This window comes from Spinacia oleracea, chromosome 1 (genome assembly GCF_020520425.1).
Source record: "Spinacia oleracea cultivar Varoflay chromosome 1, BTI_SOV_V1, whole genome shotgun sequence".
NCBI lineage: Eukaryota > Viridiplantae > Streptophyta > Magnoliopsida > Caryophyllales > Amaranthaceae > Spinacia > Spinacia oleracea.
In genome coordinates, this window is record NC_079487.1 from 88705768 (window position 1) to 88726052 (window position 20285).

The 20285-nt window shown below is 36.9% G+C and overlaps 2 protein-coding genes across 6 annotated transcripts; one reads left to right on the forward strand and one right to left on the reverse strand.

The window, feature by feature from the left end:
* Window positions 1–266: 266 nt before the first annotated feature.
* Window positions 267–6272, forward strand: LOC110792511 (polyadenylate-binding protein-interacting protein 7). Of its 2 annotated transcripts, none has more exons than XM_021997332.2 (6): window positions 267–573; window positions 993–1848; window positions 3387–3834; window positions 3921–3991; window positions 5001–5125; window positions 5539–6272. In XM_021997332.2, exons 2-6 carry the CDS (start codon window positions 1093–1095, stop codon window positions 5840–5842), a joined length of 1704 nt encoding a protein of 567 aa, XP_021853024.1. In that variant the 5' UTR covers window positions 267–573; window positions 993–1092; the 3' UTR covers window positions 5843–6272. The 2 variants fall into 2 exon arrangements, with proteins under 2 accessions (XP_021853024.1, XP_021853025.1); XM_021997333.2 differs by having other exon boundaries at window positions 267–567.
* Window positions 6273–6603: 331 nt separating this feature from the next.
* On the reverse strand, window positions 6604–19296 carry LOC110792512 (uncharacterized). Of its 4 annotated transcripts, none has more exons than XM_056835844.1 (10): window positions 19038–19296; window positions 18875–18967; window positions 18693–18794; window positions 18417–18610; window positions 15090–15215; window positions 14838–14960; window positions 11952–12080; window positions 9196–9410; window positions 7159–7312; window positions 6604–6971 (listed from the first exon to the last, which is right to left on the reverse strand). In XM_056835844.1, the coding sequence occupies exons 1-10, from the start codon at window positions 19240–19242 to the stop codon at window positions 6756–6758; spliced, it is 1557 nt and encodes a 518-aa protein (XP_056691822.1). In that variant the 5' UTR covers window positions 19243–19296; the 3' UTR covers window positions 6604–6755. The 4 variants fall into 4 exon arrangements, with proteins under 4 accessions (XP_056691822.1, XP_056691828.1, XP_056691819.1 ...); XM_056835850.1 differs by having other exon boundaries at window positions 15084–15215; window positions 18693–18793; window positions 18907–18967; window positions 19038–19295; XM_056835841.1 differs by having other exon boundaries at window positions 15084–15215; window positions 19038–19294.
* Between the last annotated feature and the right edge of the window lie 989 nt (window positions 19297–20285).

A 20285-nucleotide genomic window follows, 5' to 3' on the forward strand; every position in this document is an offset into this window, starting at 1 on the left:
ATATTCATAGCACGAACCCAAATCTGGTGCGAAGATAAGACGAGGTAGATATGCGGCGAGTAGAGTGTACACATTAGATATGCGAGTATGACATACGGAAAGGTCCAGCTGTTAAACGAGAAATTGATGTCGCCTCGTCCTTGTTGTGCGACGTTAATAACAAAAGATAAATAATGTAAATGCTGACGATGAAAACTTGAAGAAATAGGCAAAATTAATAATGTAAAATATAAATAATAAATAAAAATATAAAAAGGGGTGAGAACTGAGAAGAGTGAGGAGAGAGAAAGAGTAAGAGTAAGAGATAATACCCAGAAAAACCCAAACCCAAAAATAAGAGAGTTGTCAAAATCGAGTGGCGAACAAGGGTTGCAGCCTCACCAGCAGCAACAACAGCAGCTGTTTTCAAGGCTCTTTAACTACAAAGATTCAAACTCAATTCATTTTGTTTTTCTTTCATCAGATCAAAGAATACACAGGTTTTAATCTCTGAATTTTGGTGGAATTTCTGAAATTATAGAATGAATCCATATGAATTGGTGTACTTCGTCATCGACCTTCGTAAAGGTAAAGGTATAGATTTTATCGCCCGAGATCTCTTTTCTATTATTATTGGGAAAAAAATAAAAAATACTCGGTATTGCTAGTACTAATTACAGGTTTAGTATTAATTAATGCTAATTACCATGTGCTTACACTTTCTTTACGGGTTTTAATCTCAATTTTTATCGATTTATGTTGTCAGATTTATAGAGATCTTCTACTTTTTGTTTTTGTTTTTATTAATTTTTTTGATAGGTTTATCATCGAATTCACTTCATCATATTGACTTTAAATTTTAACAATTCTGTTCTTGTTTTGAGAATTCAGACTTTCCTCACATTTTTTAATGGAGAAATTTAAGATTTTTCTTACTAATTTGGTGTTTATTTGTTGCAATGTCAACAATTACAGTAATTAAGCTTACTTGCATGTTCTATTGATGCACACAGGTTTTGGGTAATCCTTAGCAGGCTGCTGTTTTCTTTTCTTTTTCTTCTCGGAGTTCGATTTCTGTATTTTTATGTTAGTTATCCCCCATATTCATAAAGAATGAGCTTTTCCAATCAAGTGTCTTCTCCAACCACTCAAACCAAGCTCAGTATAGCAGCAAGGGGAACCTCTCTCAATCCAAATGCTGCTGAATTTGTTCCCTTCTCCCTTAGAACGCCTTCCGGGACTACTAGCAATGTCGATGTAGCTACGAAATTTCCTGCTTCTGGATCGTCTGGAAAACAGGTACTGGATCGATCAGAGTCCTCAATTTCAACTAATTCTGATGAAGAGGCCCGTCAGTATTGGCAGCAGCAACTACCTGATGACATCACTCCAGACTTTAACGTCATTGGAGAGGACGAACACCATGGAGTTGGTAGCCTTTCACTTGCAGGCTTATCATTACATGGTGCTAGTGCTTATAAAATGAATGAGGCTCTCGAGTTAGCTGCTCATCATACAAATGGGGTTGCGCTTAGTGATAAGATGGGGTACCCAACTTCTGTCTACGGAGAAGATCCGTCATCAACAAGTTATATTCAGAGAACCAGCAAGCCTTGGGAAATGCAACTTCTCAGTGCTGACCATCATTTTGGGAATGGCAGGGATGGGAACTCTTTTGATGAAATTACAAGAGGACGAATTCCTAATGATATGGCAACTGAAGCTGCCTTAATAGAAAACAATGATATAAATCCTGTTGAGTTCCTGGCTTCACAATTTCCAGGTTTTGCTGCTGAAAGCTTGGCTGATGTATATTTTGCCAATGGATGTGACCTGAATCTGACAGTTGACATGCTAAATCAGCTTGAGGTATGCTTGGTTCTTCGTTTCAAAGCACACACTTCTTTAGTTATTGTTAATTAATCGTTTCACGAAGCATTACCAAGTTCAATAATCAGGATTCGTTTTGGCTTTTATGTGCTTACTCCTTTCTAAGATGTGTCTTTTATTGCAAATTAGTGCATGGTCAAATGAAGTAGGCATTGGCAATGATGCCTACTTCAAGGGGATCTTTTGTGGAGCTGAGTCTAATTTGGACAATCATGTCTTATCTATCAAATTTTAAATCATTGATGGTCTTCTAATTGTTAATCAGATCTAGAAAGATTTCTAGATCTGTCTGTATTGATATGTCAAAATCGTTTCGTTTGTTGGCCCTTTATTTAATTAGAGAAATGTAAATGTAACATGTAACTGTCATAAGATCACAGGCCTGTTAGGCTATAATAAATATTGTAATTGTATGACTAGATCACTCTCAACTCCTTGGGCAATGTCATGCATCTGAATATCTGGTTAGACAAGCTTACTATCAATGAACTACGTGACGTTGTTTGTATTAAATACAAGGTATTTACCATTTATACCCCCACCATAAATGCACAATGTAACCCTACATACTTTTTATTTACATCTTGTACAATCTTAGCTTCGAGGGGTGGCCTGAAGTGCATGAACTTTCTCTTTTCGAAAAACAGGTACAGTGGCAAATGAGAGGCGTGCCAAACTCAGACATGCCTTTAAATATAATTGTTTCCAGGTTACATGGCATTTCAAGGGAACTTTCTTTTAATAAATAAACTGATATAATTGTCCTTAGGCTAGTTTGACTCGTCCCATATATAATCAAAGGATCACATTCTAATGGTACAATTAATTGTTGCTCACCCGAGTTTTACTTTTATTACTGTATATTCGGGGGTACATGAAAAGGATAAGAAAAGGGTAAATGAGATTTGTAGATGAGGGTCAAGTGGGCGAGTAGTGATACTACCTCCTATCTCATTAAGTTTGCCCCATACCTTTTTTGGAGGAGAGAGGAAGAGATAAAAAGCTAGGAAAAAGACAAAGTCACAACCCCCCAGCTTTTACTGAACTCGTATAAAAGTGAAACAACTCCTTTGGGGGCAATCACAGTGGGACTGAGGGTGTCCTAATATGTGGTTTGCTACACTGTTTTCTTTCTGAATATTGTTTGACCGACATCAACATTCCGAAGACTCTTGCTTATCGTAGGGTTGGGTCGATAACAAAGTTGCTGTTTGCAATTACCTTGGAATTAACCATCCAGAATGAGACGAGAGTATTCCATTTGAAGTAAGATAGAAGCAGTGAGAGTAAGAAGCGTATACAAAAACAATTAATCCTGTGGCCCGCTTGGGAACATATCATTTTCTCATTACTATATGTGGGTCTCACCACCAAGGAATCTGTTAGGCTTCTTTTATTTAAGTTGTGACATCTAGGATTACTAGTTGCTCTATATCTTCTGTTTCACAATGTTTTGTGCCTATATATCTCGTGATATTTCCCTTAATCCATGATGCAATTTTTAACTATCATTGTAGCTTCAAGTTGATGGAGCTTTTAATCAAAATATGAATTCGAAGACCTTATCAACTCCGAATCTGACATCAATGGATTTCCCTGCACTTCCTGTTCCAGACAAGACCAACCTGCGGAAATACACTGGAGATGAACTCCAGCAAAATGTTAATTCTTATGGATCCTCCGAGAAAGACAATATGCTTTTGTTTAGATCCAGTTCTTCCGTAAGTGCTAAAAGTGCCACTGATTTTGCTTCAGCTGTTCGTAAGTTGTCATCCCAGGATTCGTGCTTGTGGAAGTATGATAGAAGTGGTTCAGCTGATGTCGCCGTTGGTTCAAGTAGAAATTCTCATGCCCTTTCGGGCTCTTACCATGCTGGTGCTGGAAGAAGTGCCTATAGTGATAGGATGCAGGGGCGTAGCTCTGCTCGAGCTGCTCCTGTTTGGCTTGAGACTGGAGATGCAGTTGGTAATGCCTTCTTCTTTTTAACCTTTTGGGTCTAACTGTCTCAAGTCTGTTTTACATTTCTAGATTAACACTGACCAATATTGTAGGCAACTTATATTCTGAAGTCCGTGGTGAAGCTCGTGATCATGCACGTGTACGAAATGTGTATTTCGAACAGGTAAGCAGATGAGCGGGCATTTTTTCTTTGCCATTTTTTCTTTGGAGGCCTTAGTTAGTATCTCTTATCTCTGGACATTGGCATCTTGAGATACTTTGACAAATTCTTTGTGTTCAGCTGGATAGTAAATAGTTGTATTTATATGGGTATGGTTATGTACATTTGTTTTTCCTACCTTCCGTTAGGTAAGAGCCTCATTAGGGGTATTGAGGTTATAGTATTCCCAATTTTGCATAAAGACGGCACAAGGCCGTACTGTATGAGGACGTGCTCTGTGCTTAATGTGGCCACTGGCCAGTGCTGTTGAATAAAAAAAACAGAGTTAATTATTATCAAGTTTTCGTGTAAATGGGTGTCATGAGAATATCCATTGAGTGTTATCCATTTCTATCAGTATATGCCGTCGAATATGGAGTGATAATGTCCTTATGGTGTGCACGTTTCTGCCACTTCTTCCAGTGTGGTTTGGCATTTGTCAAGGATCAGCGAGCTTGAGAAAAGATGGATGAATGGTTCTTTTTGATTGTTGGTATGATCCATTCTGGACAATTGTGCTAACTTTTGGAAGTCCGAATGACACTATGGGAAATGTTTTGAATGGATGCATTTGGCTGAATTAGTTAAGAGTGATGTATAGGCTAAAGTGAAGTGCTTCAGAAGCCTTTTCATCTGTCATTGTTAGTGGAACTAATCTACAGTTGAAAAAAAAAACAAGTGCACGTCTCTTCAGTTTTACAATTTTTTTTGTGGGAGTTGGGGCGGGGTCCGGGGGACTGGTGAGGCCCTTGTGTTGGTAGTTGAACTTAAGCACCTGAATTTCACTATTCACCATGCATTGCTGTGCATGAGTATTTTCAGTCATTCCATTTGTAATGCATATTCTTGGCAATTAGTTAATGTGTTTGTTATTTTCACTAATCTTACTGCTTTTAACCCTTTCTTAATTATTTTCATTATGCATTATCTGTATTGATCGAGGATTATGTTATAATCTAATTTGTCAATTCAGGCTCGCCAGGCTTACATAGTGGGCAACAAAGCGTTAGCCAAGGAATTGAGTATGAAAGGACAGGTGCACAACATGCAGATGAAAGCAGCTCATAACAAAGCTCAAGAATCCATATATCGTCAGAGGTTTGTTGTTTGAATGGAACTATTTCTGACCTAATCTAGCACGGAAGTTGTTTTTGTTAATGTATTCGGTGATGGAAGTAATCACGCAGAAATTAGTTAAAATGGCAGCGATCACTTGGCTATGACATAGCTGTTTAAAAGGAACTTGGTATGAAGGGTATATCTTGTCTAAATATGTTTTCACTTACTGGAAAAAAGTTTCCAGTTGCTTGCAAGTTGGTCTTCAACTTCATCGTTAACAAATTCCCGGCAGGGGAAATGTCTTCCCAGTTCCTTTCTTTCAAATTATGTTTTGAGATGCGCGACAACACTGATAATTCTAGTTTCATACTCTAACTAGACAGTATCGATTTATGGTTCAATGTTTTTGTTTGATCTTTCATATGTTATCTGACCTAGTGGGTATTATGCAGAAACCCAATTAGTCCAGACCAGCAGGGTGGTGGAAGATACCAGGAAAAGATGATAGACCTGCATGGACTCCATGTGAGTGAAGCTATCCATGTGCTGAAGCAGGAGTTGAGTGTGTTGAGGAATGCAGCAAGGTTGGCTGAACAGAGGTTACATGTTTATATTTGTGTTGGGACAGGACACCATACACGAGGTACTCGCACTCCTGCCAGGCTTCCCGTTGCTGTCCAGCGCTACCTGCTTGAAGAGGAGGGTCTAGAGTACAGTGAGCCGCAGCAAGGGCTGCTTCGTATTGTGCTATACTGATGAATTAGGGTAAAAAACTTGTGTATGATTAGGATTTTTGTTGTTGACACACAAGAAGTCATCCATCACTCTTTTAAATCATCATTTTTGTGCATCTGTACATGGGAAGAAGATTTAGTGCATATTCAGGAGAAAAACGAAGGGAAAAAAAAAGAGGAGAGGACTAAACCATAAGAAGGAATGAAAAATGTTGATAGTTAAAGATGGAGGCAGACATGTATTATTTTGGTTTTGTAGCAGCAACACATTTTGGAACACCACACTGCCTCCTTGCCGGCCGCAAAAAGAAGTGCTCCAATCTTAGTTTGATTTCTGTATCTTAAACTTCTTGCCTTTGGCAGACTCCTCTCCCCAGTAGGTCTCTCACATGTATCCAATAGAACTCAATTCAAATTAGTTACAATATTACAATTGTTATAGTATATGCCCATTCCTTGTGTTATGTAGTTTTAATTTGGATGTGGTATCCCAATATTTGTGCCCGATTCTGTCATCATACCATGCAATGTCTCACATTACAAAGTAGCTTCATCTAGACTTAACGAGCCCCCAAATAGTTGCATTCTTAAGTGAAGTTGTTTGAAATAAGGGAGTGTTCAGGTTTTATAATGTTGATAGATGGAACAGGGTCTGTTTAAAATCAATTATCAACAGTAAATCATACAAGTATTCCCTTCCTGCTCAGAGACATGATCACAATCAATTACAACTTTTCTAAAAGTACGATTGATTACAAATCAAAGGTGAGAAGAACTGCAGTGTTTAAAATTGATTAAAATGAATGAGCTTTTGTGATTAAGATAACTTACAATGTCCAAGTTGTTGTACAATCCTACGTGTATTGTACATCAAAAGTTTTAAATTAAAATCATACAGAAACTTGCTAGCCAACACTATAGGGTACATGACTGTCTTATTCTCTTATTAAAAGCTCATAGACATTGCTATTGTTATCCCCACTTACGCGTTTCAACATTTCAAAGCTTTTCCGGCTACCTAAGAATTCTATGCGCTTGTCCATCACGCAACCAAGTTCTGTCCTCTCGCTGCAATAAACTGACCGGAGCTGATCAGCATGCCTTGAGTCAGTGTGAATTGCAACCTCTATTTCATCATCTGACATATTCTCCTACAGAAAATGTCACAAATCCCCAGTTAAAAGGTGTAATATAAAACCGGAGGCCTGAACACAGTAAAAACTATGCCATAAATGATCATATAACTTAAGGGCCTAAAGCATAAAAGGAGAGCTAATTATTTTAGTAAGCAGGATGCAAACTAGAATCTACATCACATAAAGACACAACGATACTTGCCTGGTAGAAGGCATATATAAAATCCAGCAACTGCAGACAAGTAAATCCCGTATCACTAAAATATGTCCTTGAGGAAGGGCCCAACTCCGCAAATCGATCAACTGGATACAATATCGTAAGGAAGTGGTTTTTAAACACTAACTCATTTTTCTCACTGCAGAAGTAAGAAAGAACAGTTCAAAAAGATAAATCACAACAGTTTCAAAAAGATCTATACATTTCCAAATTGAAGAATGTATGAAAAAATAATTTGTTACATTATTATTTTTATTGATATCGACTACAGCTTGCTTGTAAATAGATTTTCAGTATGCCTATAACTATATTAGCACAATTCAAGTTTAAGATCATTTTGCTACAATCAAATTTAGAAATTTTCTTGACCTCTTTGAGACAGTGGATGTGTATACATTAATGAATTATGCATGTGTGTGTGTGTGTTCGTACAGGTCAATTAATCGAATAATCGTGCACAGGAAAATTTATATACTTTTTCCTTTCCACAAATATCACACCATTTTGACTTTTACACTATTCACGTTGTGACTTTGACCATCTTTTGTAATATATGCGTCATAAAATATATAATCATGTAGCATCTTGTTAGATTCGTATCGATAAATACTTTCTAACTATCAATTTTTTATAACTTTTACTTATGCATAATTCGAGAGATTAAGAGTCAAAGTCATGTGTTGGGGAGCGTAAAGTCAACATGGTGCAATATTTAAGGAACGGAGGAAGTACTTGTATTTCTGGAGAAAAATATCTTTTTGTTCGGTATCACTGTCAGTTTTCGGTTTTTGGTTTTATTATTTTGAAAGTCATGCAATTTAGATTTTATGAACTATTGCTTTTGAAAATTGACAAAAAAGACCAGAAACTACTTTATGTGGTTTCCATATTTTTGTTTTTAGTTCTCTAAAAACACAGATAATTGGAAACAAAAAACGATACCAAACGGGGTCTATATTTTGAAAGAAAATTTTCTTGTCATTTTAAACCTTAGTAATGCCATCAAACAAAATATGACTATTTTGTGAAGACACTAAGATAACGTGCAAGATGAAGCGTGAAAAGATTCCAAGACAACTATAGAGCGGATGCACGAGTTTTTGATTTGTTGAAAGATATTTTATCATCAACAAAGTTTTCATGGGGAGATTTATGCCATGGTTTTACAATAGTTTACACAACTCTACAACGTGATCATTTTACGAGTTATATAGATTTCCATAATTATGGTAGTTCTAAATGTTCACATGTTGAACTGTAAATATGTGGGAATTTTATACTTGGTATAGTTTGATTGTTTAAAAGTTTATCTTTAGGTTTTTGTTTAATATGGAACAAATAATAAGATTCCCAGTGTGAACCCTTGAGACCATGATTTTTGCTTAAAATGTGAGTATACTTTTAAATCCCCCCCAGCACACACGCATACACACCCAAAAGTGTGTGCAAGCCCATATTCTTATTACTTAAACGTCTCTAAGCAAGGATCTCGTCGTACTCATCAATAACATCATCCTAACACCTCTGAACAAGGCTCTTATGTAAGACATGGTAGGGAGGCACCAAAAGTATACATGTACAAACTTAGTCTTACGCGAATAACCGCTGGCACTAACTATACAAATTCAAAGGGGCTACCTCCTTTGGACCAAAGATTCAAAATAGACTAATGAGCACTACTACTCTACAGCAAATAAGAAAAAGGACAATTTAGTGATATGTTTATATAGTCCCTTATATAGAGAGTGTAAATGTTCCCCATTAAAGACCCTTTTTAACTTTTCAAATATGATTTGGGACTTCTGACAGCTGTTCCAATTGGACATTTGACATTGTAAACCTATTTCACAATATATAAGTAGGGGACACAGACATTTGATTTAGACAAAGATAACTGCCAAACAATATTGCACACTTCTATATTATTACTGGAAAATTAAAACTTATGTATGCATGTGTGAGGTTTGGGAAATGCTTTTATTATCCAAAACTTAAATAATAAAAAGGGCAAGTTGAAAGAACCTTTCTTTAAGTGGTCGTAATAAATTTGAGAATGAAGCTTCAGATTCAATACAATCTCCTCCAGCAGAAAGTCCATGTTTGTGGATCTCAACGTCATTATTGGATTTAAGAGAGTCTGCATATACAGAAGCTCTGGAAGATGGCTCAGAGATAGACCAGCAGAGTGAGTCTAGAAGGCTGCTAGGATTGATTGGACGCAAGGGTACGTGACATGGCTGCAACAAAAAACAAAAGCCTTTTCAGGCCTCCGTAGAGGAGTAATAATTAGATAACTACTACATACAAGTTTTGTGGAAATGACCGAAAAGATTTTATTATACAAAATATTAAAATACTTCTAAAAGAAACTTGCACCATTTCTTAATCAACATGAATTTTTGAGTGTCATACAGATCTCCAAACATGGCCTTGAAAATTAAAAAGACATGTGAAAAGGAATTTCATGTTGAGACCCACATTTTTATTGGAGTTTTTTTCTTCTGAGATACCACCTTCTATTATACGGAGTAGTTTACAAAAAGCTACCCCTCATTATCTTTATACTACAAGGGAACTCCTAAGGTGGAGTCAAACTTTGAGGGTTCTTTTTTCGCCTTCACTTATATCCTATTCAAAAATACAAATTCCGCAGGAAAAAACAAAGTAGACCTTCCTGTAATATAAGATGGAGAATCAATCTCGGATATATTTACACTAGGAATGAATGACACCAAGGGTGCGTTCTATTCACTTGATTTTCACTTTAACTTTTCCCGAACTTATTTTAGTTATAAATTGTACTTGGGTAGCCCTTGTTTTCCCTTTATTTTATCTTATCTGAACTTTTCTGAACATATTTTTCGTGAATAAGTGGAAATGAGGTGAACAGAACAAAGCCTAAGAAACAGTGGCGAGGCTAGTGGGGGTCTGGGTAGGCCATGACCCCTCCTACCATTGTAAATAGTAAATAAAAGTTGCAATTGTGTACTATATTCCACATAGCTCATCTGGTACTTCTTGCATGCTATCAAAGTGTGACTTGCATGTTCGAATCCCTATGCTTGCCTTTTCTATTTAGCATTCCATGTTTTTCATTTTTTTAAATTTGGTTTATCTATCATTCCTTATTTTACGAAACCTTTCGGGACTTCCATTCATTTTTCAAACTTCTTTTATTGTCTTCTACTATTAATTTCATTACATTTTATTTTTTAGTGTTCAAAATTTTTCATATTATTCAATAAAATTAGAGAATAAGCTATGGTTGTCCAACAAAATAAATACATATTTAATACTTAATGTTACTTTATTGTTGTTACCTAGTTACTTTATACTTAACTGTACTTAGCAAGTGTTTCTTGGATTTTTTATTTTCTTATTTTTATTTTTATGGTGTCCAAGTATTTTAGTGTTCCAGAGGGGACAAGTTATCATGAATAAGAGGAAGCTAAAAACATAATCCCAATTCCTACAAAAATTCAAGATTGAGAAACTATTAAAAGCCCAGACATACAAGCCTGCAAGAGAATGTAGGTTGCAAGGTAATATGGCTCCTGAGAAGAAAAAACGGTTTATGCGAAGAAAATAAATGGCAACTGAGAAGTGAGGCAATTCGCAAAACCTTTCGGCCTTTCCTAACAAATGCACCACACACCATATAATCGACACAACTTCTTAGTCGCCCCAAAAAATGCATTCACCATAGCTCTAATGTGGTAAAGGATTGTAAATCCATGACTCTAGGTGCGAAGCAACCAACTTTATTCAAAGACACTGAGCAATGAAACGCTAAAGAAAGGAATGTGAGCCACAAAACTTTCAGAACAAAATTAAGGGATGAGCGATAGTGTGTCAGCAAGGCCAAAAAGGCTTGCTTGAAACATTCTCAACTATCTTGAGGTATCTCGTATCCACACTCTGAAATATTGTCCTGGGAATTAGAACTGTTTTACCATCACAGAAGGCTCCTTAGTCTTCCTACCTTGGGAGGCCTCCATAAATGAAGGTCACAAGAATTGTCGACATAAAAGGCAGACAAAGAAGCATCACGAAGTGTAGGAATTTGGAAAAAAGCAGCGGAAGCGGATGCAAAAGACCTGCACCCCTCTTCATGTATCTTCAAAGAAAATTGAAATACTGACCATCAATGTTTCTGGTTGTTGCAGAGGAATTACAATTTTTGAGAAATGGACCCTGATTGATCCAATTTTGATTCAAGGATGGAGTGCTATATATTTGGACTGGTTAGAGGTGGCTGCATACCTAATAGCTAATCAAAACTGATTATTAAATCCTATAAGTATCCCATTTGTGCCGGGACCCTTGGAATACTATAAGAACTAAGTTAGCATTCTTGAAGTAATACGAAAACTAGGTCAATACATGCAACATGAGAGGTAGAACAGGAATGGATGACTTTGGAAGAGATTGAAGTACTGTTTTCAACAAGCTTTTTAACATCTGAATGCCCTGTACTATTTTTGTAAGACTAAACCAAACTCTTCTACGGTAAAGGGCATAGAGAGCGTAAACACCATTAGACTTTTAACACGCAAAAAAGTGAGAAAAATGTATTTACTCCCGTACTTTATACTGGACAAATTTAACTATGAGAACCAAGCAGATATAATATTTTGATATCCTTTGTTGCATTTCAATCTCCCCTTTGAACAAGAATTATAAGTTAAAGCTCCACGACTACACAACATAAGTACAACATAGGAAAAAACACACATGAAAAGCACCAAAAGCTACAAGAAGTTTGAGAACTTGCACACCTGCAGACGCCGGGCACGTCGATTTCTAACACCGCATTTTGCAAGGTTCGCATTCTGCAGCCTTTCTTTTTGGCTCAGTTTTCTTCTATCACTTGTCAGAATATGCTCATGGCACCTTTCATTCAAATCCTGCAAATTAATTTCAGACCAATAAAGTGTCGAATGAGCCATGCAAGAAAAACTGTAACAAAAAAACAGAAGATGCAGTCTGACGAAGCACACATATAAAATTACTAATTGCAAAAGTAAGGTCTGTCACAGATATAAGATGCAATTTTCTTAAAGTTGTAATGACTTTAAAAAAAAAATATCACAGGGTCCAAACTGGGACTTTGGGCTTACTGGACAATTTTTGTGTTCTTTTCCGATTAAGCATATTTTTTCTTCCCATGCTACAAATTTTTTAAAAAATCATCTACAGAATTCATGATTTCTATCGCCTTTATCCAAGAATCTTGAGAGTGATCAAAGATGATTTGCTAGCTATTTTGACTGAATTTTATGAAGGTGGGATTTTGGGAAGATCATGATTCAAATTTTATTGTTTTGGGATTTATTCAGTTAAGATAATGGATTTCCATCCAATTAGTTTGCTGACTAGTATTTATAAAATCTCATAAAAGTGTTGGGGACTCGTTTAGGGGAGGTTCTTTCCTGCACTGTCTCAGTCTCGAATCCCAGGGAGCTTTTGTGGAGGAGAGGCAGATTATTGATGCAGTTCTAGTAGCCGATGAAGATGCAGACTAGGTATGCAACAAGTTTTTAGAGGGGTGGTCTTTAAGTTAAATTTTAGGCCTTTGATAGGAGAAAAGGGGGTTCGATGTATGATGTAGGTGTCAGATAAAAGAATATTTATCATTTTGTCTAATGCAACATTCTTAATTAAGGGTATAAGAAGTTTGGCTGAACTAGTTTCTTTTTTTGATAGACGAATAATTGATGGAATTCCTAATGGTTTTGGTGTTACAAGTTTGTTTTAGGTGAAGGTATCAAATATGTAGGAGGTGGCCGAATCTCTTCGTATCTTTTTTGGTATTTATTATATGTATCCATCTTTTTACTCATTTCTACTTTTACATAATCCAGTTGCTTACTTTTCAGTAATGGTTAATAGGGTTCCACAGGAATGGTTTTCTTTGTCAACAGGGTCACAGGAGATCTTTATTCACCTTTTCTCTTCACTTTGATGGTTGATGTTCTCGGGAGACCAAAACAAACTTGGAACAGGGTGATTGAGACTGATATTAGTTTACTGGGATTGAGCCGTTATATAGAGCGGACTGGAAGGAGATAATATATGCCGACGACTCAACATGACTTCATTTTTTCTCTTTTTTCTTTTTTCTATTTTGCTTTGCTAACTTTTATTTATTTATTTTTAACATCTTTGGCCTCTTTTTTAAACCGACATTGTTTTCTTGTTCCCATTTTTCGTGTCTCATTACCTCGCCTTCACTTTCTCAATTTTGTGTGTTTACTCTCTTTAACATAACCTTTTACTTTTCTTGCTTCACATTTCGCGGACTGTTCTTTATAACGGGTTCATGTTAGCCGCCAAATCATTTTGACATTAAGGCTTTGTTGTTGTTGTAGGAAGGGGAACCAAAAGTCTAGGGATTGCATTTGCGATATACTATCCTTTTCTTGGAAGTTGGTCAGGACTAGTGTATAAAAAGCTAAAGGCATGCCAAGGCGATTGGGGCATGTTGCGAGGCGCACTATCTAAAGTTCAAGTTCAAAAAATATACTGAAGTACGCCCTCTTATGCGCCTCTCATGTACCTCAGGTGCATGCACTTAAATGTGCTTACCCTTATACACTGGTTAGGACAATTGCAAGTTATTTGATGATCAAGCAAAGTGAGCTTTTTCCTTCAAACAAAAAATTTATATAAAAATAAAGTGGGCTTCTTGGAGTTGATTGGGTTCTTAAGCTTTGTACGATTGGAAGGTCTAATTAAAAAAAAAAATGAGTATGTACGCCAAAGAAGAATTCAATTAAGCATGTGTTTGCTTTGTGTTGAACCAATTGAAAATCGAATTCGGGTGTGAATTTAGAGTTAAGAGTTTTATTTCTCCTTCATTGGCGATTCAGTGGGTTATGTTAATTTGTCTCTAATAAAGGCCGTACCCGGTGCAGAAGGCTCCCACTATTTAGAGCAGGGTCTTGGTAGGTCCAAATGTACGCAGCCTGATCGAACACGTGACCAAGCGGATAGCAATTAGATACTTGATCATCGCGCCAAGGCCCAATCTTCAAACTGTGTCAGAATCAAACCCATTCAATTTCTTGTCAAAGTGGTTTTCCGCTGAAACCGTCCATAATAAGTACATTAGGTTCCCAAATTCGAACCATTAATTAATCACATTAAAAGTCAAAGAGAAGTTTCAAGATTTTATCAAATTCTATAGAGGGTTGAATCTCCACAAAACTTGCCAAAAAGGAGCACCACATTTCTTATTAAAACAGATACCCAAATGGGTAAAGGAAGCACTTATATTTTCAATCTAATGTTTCTTCCCCACACAAGTCACAGACATGACTACTAGTATCATGCGTGGTATGTATCCAAATGCCAGTAATTTGTGAAAATTTTGCACTTTTGGGTACAGAATGAGGTGTAAATAATCCATGCCCATGTCAACACAAGTACTCGAGGTGTTAGGAACTAGTACAGATTACAATAATAAACTTCACCAAAGTCCTACCACTATACTTACAGCCTGAATCTCATTCACCTAACTGACAATGAAATGAAGCATAAAATTGTCCGTTGATGGCATCCATTCATAAATGCTGTAACAGAGAATGTAAAACTCAACACGACAACACCCACGGCTATTATGAATGAATGGTTCATATCAAAAGGTCATATTATAATTATACCTGTCTTGTAGTTGAACATTGCAGGTTTTCAAGCATCACTCCCATGTGTCTAGCTAGATCAGCAGACAAACCAACGAATCGTTGCATAGATCTCTCTGTAGATGTCTTGAGAACCCATATAGGCTGTAACATGTTTAAGACTTTAAGATAAATCAATTTAACACAGGAATCTATACCTAGGTTTCAAGAAATATGTGCGTGTAGTCTAAAAACGGCAAACACAAATTTTAACTGCGAAACACATACACTAACAATGTTATCACTGTGCCCAAGATATCTTTGAATGGATGACCCCTCGCACACAACATAGCTTGCACCACAACCAACAAACCATTGATCGACAAGCACAGCACCTTCTCGAGTAGCCACATCAACCACCTAAACAGCAAATATTCATCAAACATCAGTCAGAAAAGACATAACCCCCTCTTATGGATGAGTAGGACAGGAAAGTAACAAACAAACAAATGATATACAAATCAGATTCGTGCCTGCAACGGTAGCAGATAGGTAAAAGACCTTTAGTCTTTAAAATAAGTCAGAGATATAAGCAGAATAAAGACTAAAGTAAGCAAAAGTCAACATCAAAGGGCAGTAACAAGAGCATTGCGGTTAAAAATAACATCAGCCAACTCCAAGGGACGAAGTTGACGCCAAGATTAGCTCTAGCAAAACCAACTGATATATTTGGGGCTTCACGCCCAAATGGTTTTCCAACAGCATGCTTCCTTTGTGTTCACTCATAATCAAGCAAAAAAAATCTCTTTTCAAGAATCAGTACCCGTCAGGTTTATTTGAAGAGTACTGCAATTCATTTTGTGCTTCGTTCATCAAGGAGCGGATGTTAACATGTTCGATATAGTTGCAAGCTACTTTGGTTCCCCCGCCTATAGGACAAACATGAGTAAGGCCATTTACAGAGTTAACAGACTTAAGACCCATAATTAAAAGTAGCCAATTCAAATCACCTTTAGGCTTTAGCGTATCCCAGTTCATAACTCAGCAAGCAAAATATACATATCCAAGAAAATGCACTTATTTCGTGGTCAATGTGTTGATAATCTCCAAGCTAAGGCCTAAATCTTTTAACCCCCTCCCCCTCTTAGGACCTTCTACTTCCAAACTGATGATCCAAACCGCTCTCCAACCTAATTAGTAGAAGAAAGTCCAAGACTCTAACAGCTCCAACATATAAGTTAGCCCACCCAGTACCCAACTTCCACTCCTATGCATTTCTCTTTTAATAGAAATGCATGAACAATCATCATCGTCTCAAACTTACTCTACAATGGGTAGAATTGAAAGGAGATAACGAGTAAAAGTCAGAGTGTTCCAGACACAAAACTTCAACCTGATCACATTACTCCCCAACAGAAGATACATGAGATACATAATTCTAGGGTTTAGAGTTAAAAGAATTCAGTCGCTGGAAGAGCATTCACCCTCTGTATGAAATCTATAATGATATATAACTACTTCGCCCCAAAAGAATTCAGATCAAGGGGGAATTGCACTAAGGAGACTTTCTTAAACACCTAATTTCCAAAAGTTAAAACTCCCTCCTAAAGTTTGCAAACTTAAGACTTTCCACTCTTCCCCCACCCTTCACATACTAGAGTGTCCTTTGGTTACAAGGAATCAGAAAGGGAAAGCGAGTCAACACCTGTAATTCCCTTACTTACTGTTTGCATATGCATTTTAATGAATCTTTTTCTCCACTTCAAATCCCTAAATCATAATTCTCCACCCCTACCAAAGGAATTCAGTTCCTATATATTTGAAAGTCAACCAAAGTAAGTGAAAATGGGCCCCTGCCTTCACCCCCTCAAAACCAAGCCACAGCAGGGGTCAGCCACCAGGCCCACCACCACTGACCCCCAGCCTACAGCCACCATCATCAAACGCTACTAACCCCCTAACCCAGATTACACACAATCACAAATAGGATTCATATCTCCGCCCCCAAACCCTCCCCAACCCAGCACCTAGCTATCCTCCCCCACCCCACCCCAACAGATAATGCCGCCCACTTGCCAAACCACCGGACAAGTCAATATCGACCATTGACATTGCGATAAGCTTGTGGATCTTGGTCATTGCTGTCACCACCTATGGCACTCACGTTTATCACACACAATACTTAAGAGACATAAAAGGTATCTTAACTGCATTTCATGAGAGCATCATCAAAAAACACATGATCACTAAGAAGACCAACATGTGGGTCACCATTTGATGCAAGTTCGATTCTTCATCCTTTGCATTTTACATTTATCTTTTCAACTCCCATTGAGAATATATATGACATAAATAGTCAGGATCATAAATCTAGATGGAGTTCCGTAAAAGTGTAACACATGTGACATGTTTGGCGCATATACGGATTGTGGTTTAATAACTACGATTGAATCAAAGAAATGGGAAAAGTATGAAGCCGGCAACGAACCTTTAGAGGAAGACTCGTAATCTTTTGCATGGATTTAACGAAAAGAGACGATTAAACGAATAAAGCATACGAGCAACTCCAACGGCAAGCTAATTGTCAAAGTTTGCAATGCCACCTAAGATTTTAAGCTAATTAACTTTCTAGCTAGTTTGTATTCCAATGGAAAGCTAACTTTTACAAGTAACCATTTTATTTAAATTTATTTAAACGGGTCCACAATTACAAGTAACCATTTTATTCAAATTTTATTTTAGTTATTACTTAAATCCCAAATTCCCAATTGGACAACTTTTTTCCAAGCAAATTAGCTTGCCCAAACTAATTTATTAAAATCACTCCAAGTTAAGCTAGTAGCTTGAAACTTTTGCAAATTCAAGCAAGTCCTTAGCTACAACCATTGGAGTTTCTCTAAGGTATTATCCTCATTAAGGTTTCCCATTACAAATCCATAAGATAAGTAATTCCATGTATGATCTTGAACCAACATAGACATGTGGACGGAAGTATTGATTGAACCATGAGCCAATTTCACCCATAAGTGACCTTCACTCGATTAAACTTATCCCACTTGTAATTATTACAAAACAATCTACAAGGAAAAACAAAGGATTTATTCATCTAGCTATAGCCTTTCAATATAATGAGAACATTGACGTTGAGTGTTCATCCCCACAAGGCCACAACATCTTCTTTTCCTTTGCCATTCAAAGTCTGTAAAGAGAACTTGTAGTACACTTAAATTCACCAGACCAAAGCATCATAAGCATTAAAGAGAACCTTATATCCCTAAAAAGACCACCCATTACTACCCCAGAAACTACCACTCCACTCTTTCCACCTTACAAGAACCACCATGGCCACATCTAAACAACAATCAGAGTAAGTAAAAGATATAAGGAAAACAAACATTAATAAAGATTATAGAAGAAACAAAATTGCATCTTGTGTAGAAGGATACTTAATGTGGTCTGTCCAAACCTTAAGCTAGATCACCCAAGTTCATTCTAGTTAATTATCCTTTTAGAAATCAATTTCTAATTCAATAATCAATAGTACCTAAATTCTAACATATACAAAGTACTAAAGTACTACGTATAATGATATAAGATAAGCAACAAAAAGGAAGAAGATACCTTATTATGCAGTTCAGCAGGAACATCCAAGTCAATGTAAATAGAGTGGCCAAATAAATGAGATCCTTTGTTTCCTCCACTTGCTGAAATAGAAGCATCATCAAATGCAGTTGGACTGAGAACCACAGTTTCATCGATTGGGAAGCCGGGTTGTGCAACACTCGAAAATGTATAGGGTAATTCATCTAACTTGACTGAAACAAGTGAAAGCAATAGAGTCATAAGTATCCATGTTAAACTGGGAAACGACCAATTGATTGTTTGTGGTTGGATTACCATTGTTGTTGACGCAATCAATAAACCAACCAAGAGTAACAACAAAAGGCTTATTTCTGAAACCATGATTCAATGCATGTTTTAGTTTGTGTCCACCAAGACTGTGAACAGAAAGAGAGAATCAAGGAGTAACATGGATTTAGAATGATAAATAAGAATTCATTCATTCATAGAAAAGGATATCTGGACCAGCAAGTGGGTGCAATTAGGATGCAAATTAGGGGTGTATTTTCCACCTAATCTCTCTGTGGCTTCCATAACTTGCTTCCTTGATTCTGTCAAGCGAAATTCACAATTCAGCCTAACACAAACTCACAATCAATGGAGTAAACGCAAATGAATTACCTTTAGAAAGTCCAGAGACGCAAATGATAAGGCCGGAGAAGGGACCACAACCACCACAAGACTGGTAGGAGGAGGAGGAGGAGGAGGAGGAGGCGGCGGCGGCAGAGGGACCACAACCACCACATGACTGATCGGAGACGGAAGCTGAAGCGGAGACCACCTTACCTCCTTCCATACCAATTCGAACGCTACTCGTAGTTTTCATTTTGTCTATGTGCCCCTATGGGCTAAGGCCCCGTAAATTAGAACCTCCGGTGCATCGTGATCTAGTGACCATTGTGCACACGAAATAACATACAGACTAGGTTTTACGATTAAACTATTAGTGACCCGGGCGATGGAGCAATTTCTTTCAATATTACTTAAAAATTCAATAATTCACAAAATACGCCACTTTCCAGCTTATTTCCCTCAATACCGTCAACGTCAGCATGGAAGAAAGCAAAGTATTTTATTTTCCCGGTTCAGCTAAGAACCGCCAATTGAAATGACGGTTTTGTTTTGAAACAAACCGCCATTTGAATTGGCGGTTCAATGGTATAAACCGTCAACTCAAGTGGCAGTTTGCTTTAAAACAAAACCGTCATTTGAGTTGACGATTTTGTATGCATCATATCTCACAACCTGTTGTTTCCAATCTGCAGTCAGAAAATGGGCTGAAATCTTCCTGCCAAATAGTAAACATGCAAACAACTCGAAGACCTCCAACAACATCTACAAATCAACTCCAACAACCTCCACAAATCATACCAACCAACCAAACCATAACACTTAGGCAACAAAAAAGAAGAGCGCAAACAAAAAATTTCTAAAATGAAAGTTCCAATAGTTACATTACATTACATTACACATGAGTTTCTAAAAGTTTCAATACAAGCAAAAAGAACAAACGATTACACATAAGTTTCTAATGTAGCTAAAATAGCTTTGACGAATTTGGTTTAGTTTGGTGGTAGTTGAGCATTTTGTTTAGAAATTATAGGAAAAATCTTTATGATTCATCATTGATCGAATCAAGTACTAATTGACTTCGATCATTCCAATTTAAATAAACCATATCTTATGGAGCTAGATTGTGAAATTACAACACACAATCATTGATGATCATGCTTGGTCTAAGTAATCATTAACATGATCTAACCTAGATCTTTATGATTTCTTGCCAAGTGGTGATTTTATACTTTTCTATGAATCTTTGAACTAGCCAAACATATTCAAATTTATATCACATTGAGTAAATAAATCAAT

Coding starts and splice junctions, on each gene's coding strand:
- LOC110792511 (XM_021997332.2), top strand. CDS start 1,093: ATGAGCTTTTCCAATCAAGTGTCTTCTCCAACCACTCAAACCAAGCTC. Junction 1,849..3,386: donor ACATGCTAAATCAGCTTGAG/GTATGCTTGGTT, acceptor CTATCATTGTAG/CTTCAAGTTGATGGAGCTTT. Junction 5,126..5,538: donor GAATCCATATATCGTCAGAG/GTTTGTTGTTTG, acceptor GGTATTATGCAG/AAACCCAATTAGTCCAGACC.
- LOC110792512 (XM_056835841.1), bottom strand. CDS start 19,242: ATGAAAACTACGAGTAGCGTTCGAATTGGTATGGAAGGAGGTAAGGTG. Junction 9,411..11,951: donor GACGTGCCCGGCGTCTGCAG/GTGTGCAAGTTC, acceptor TTTTTGTTGCAG/CCATGTCACGTACCCTTGCG. Junction 7,313..9,195: donor TTACGACCACTTAAAGAAAG/GTTCTTTCAACT, acceptor TTACTTCTGCAG/TGAGAAAAATGAGTTAGTGT.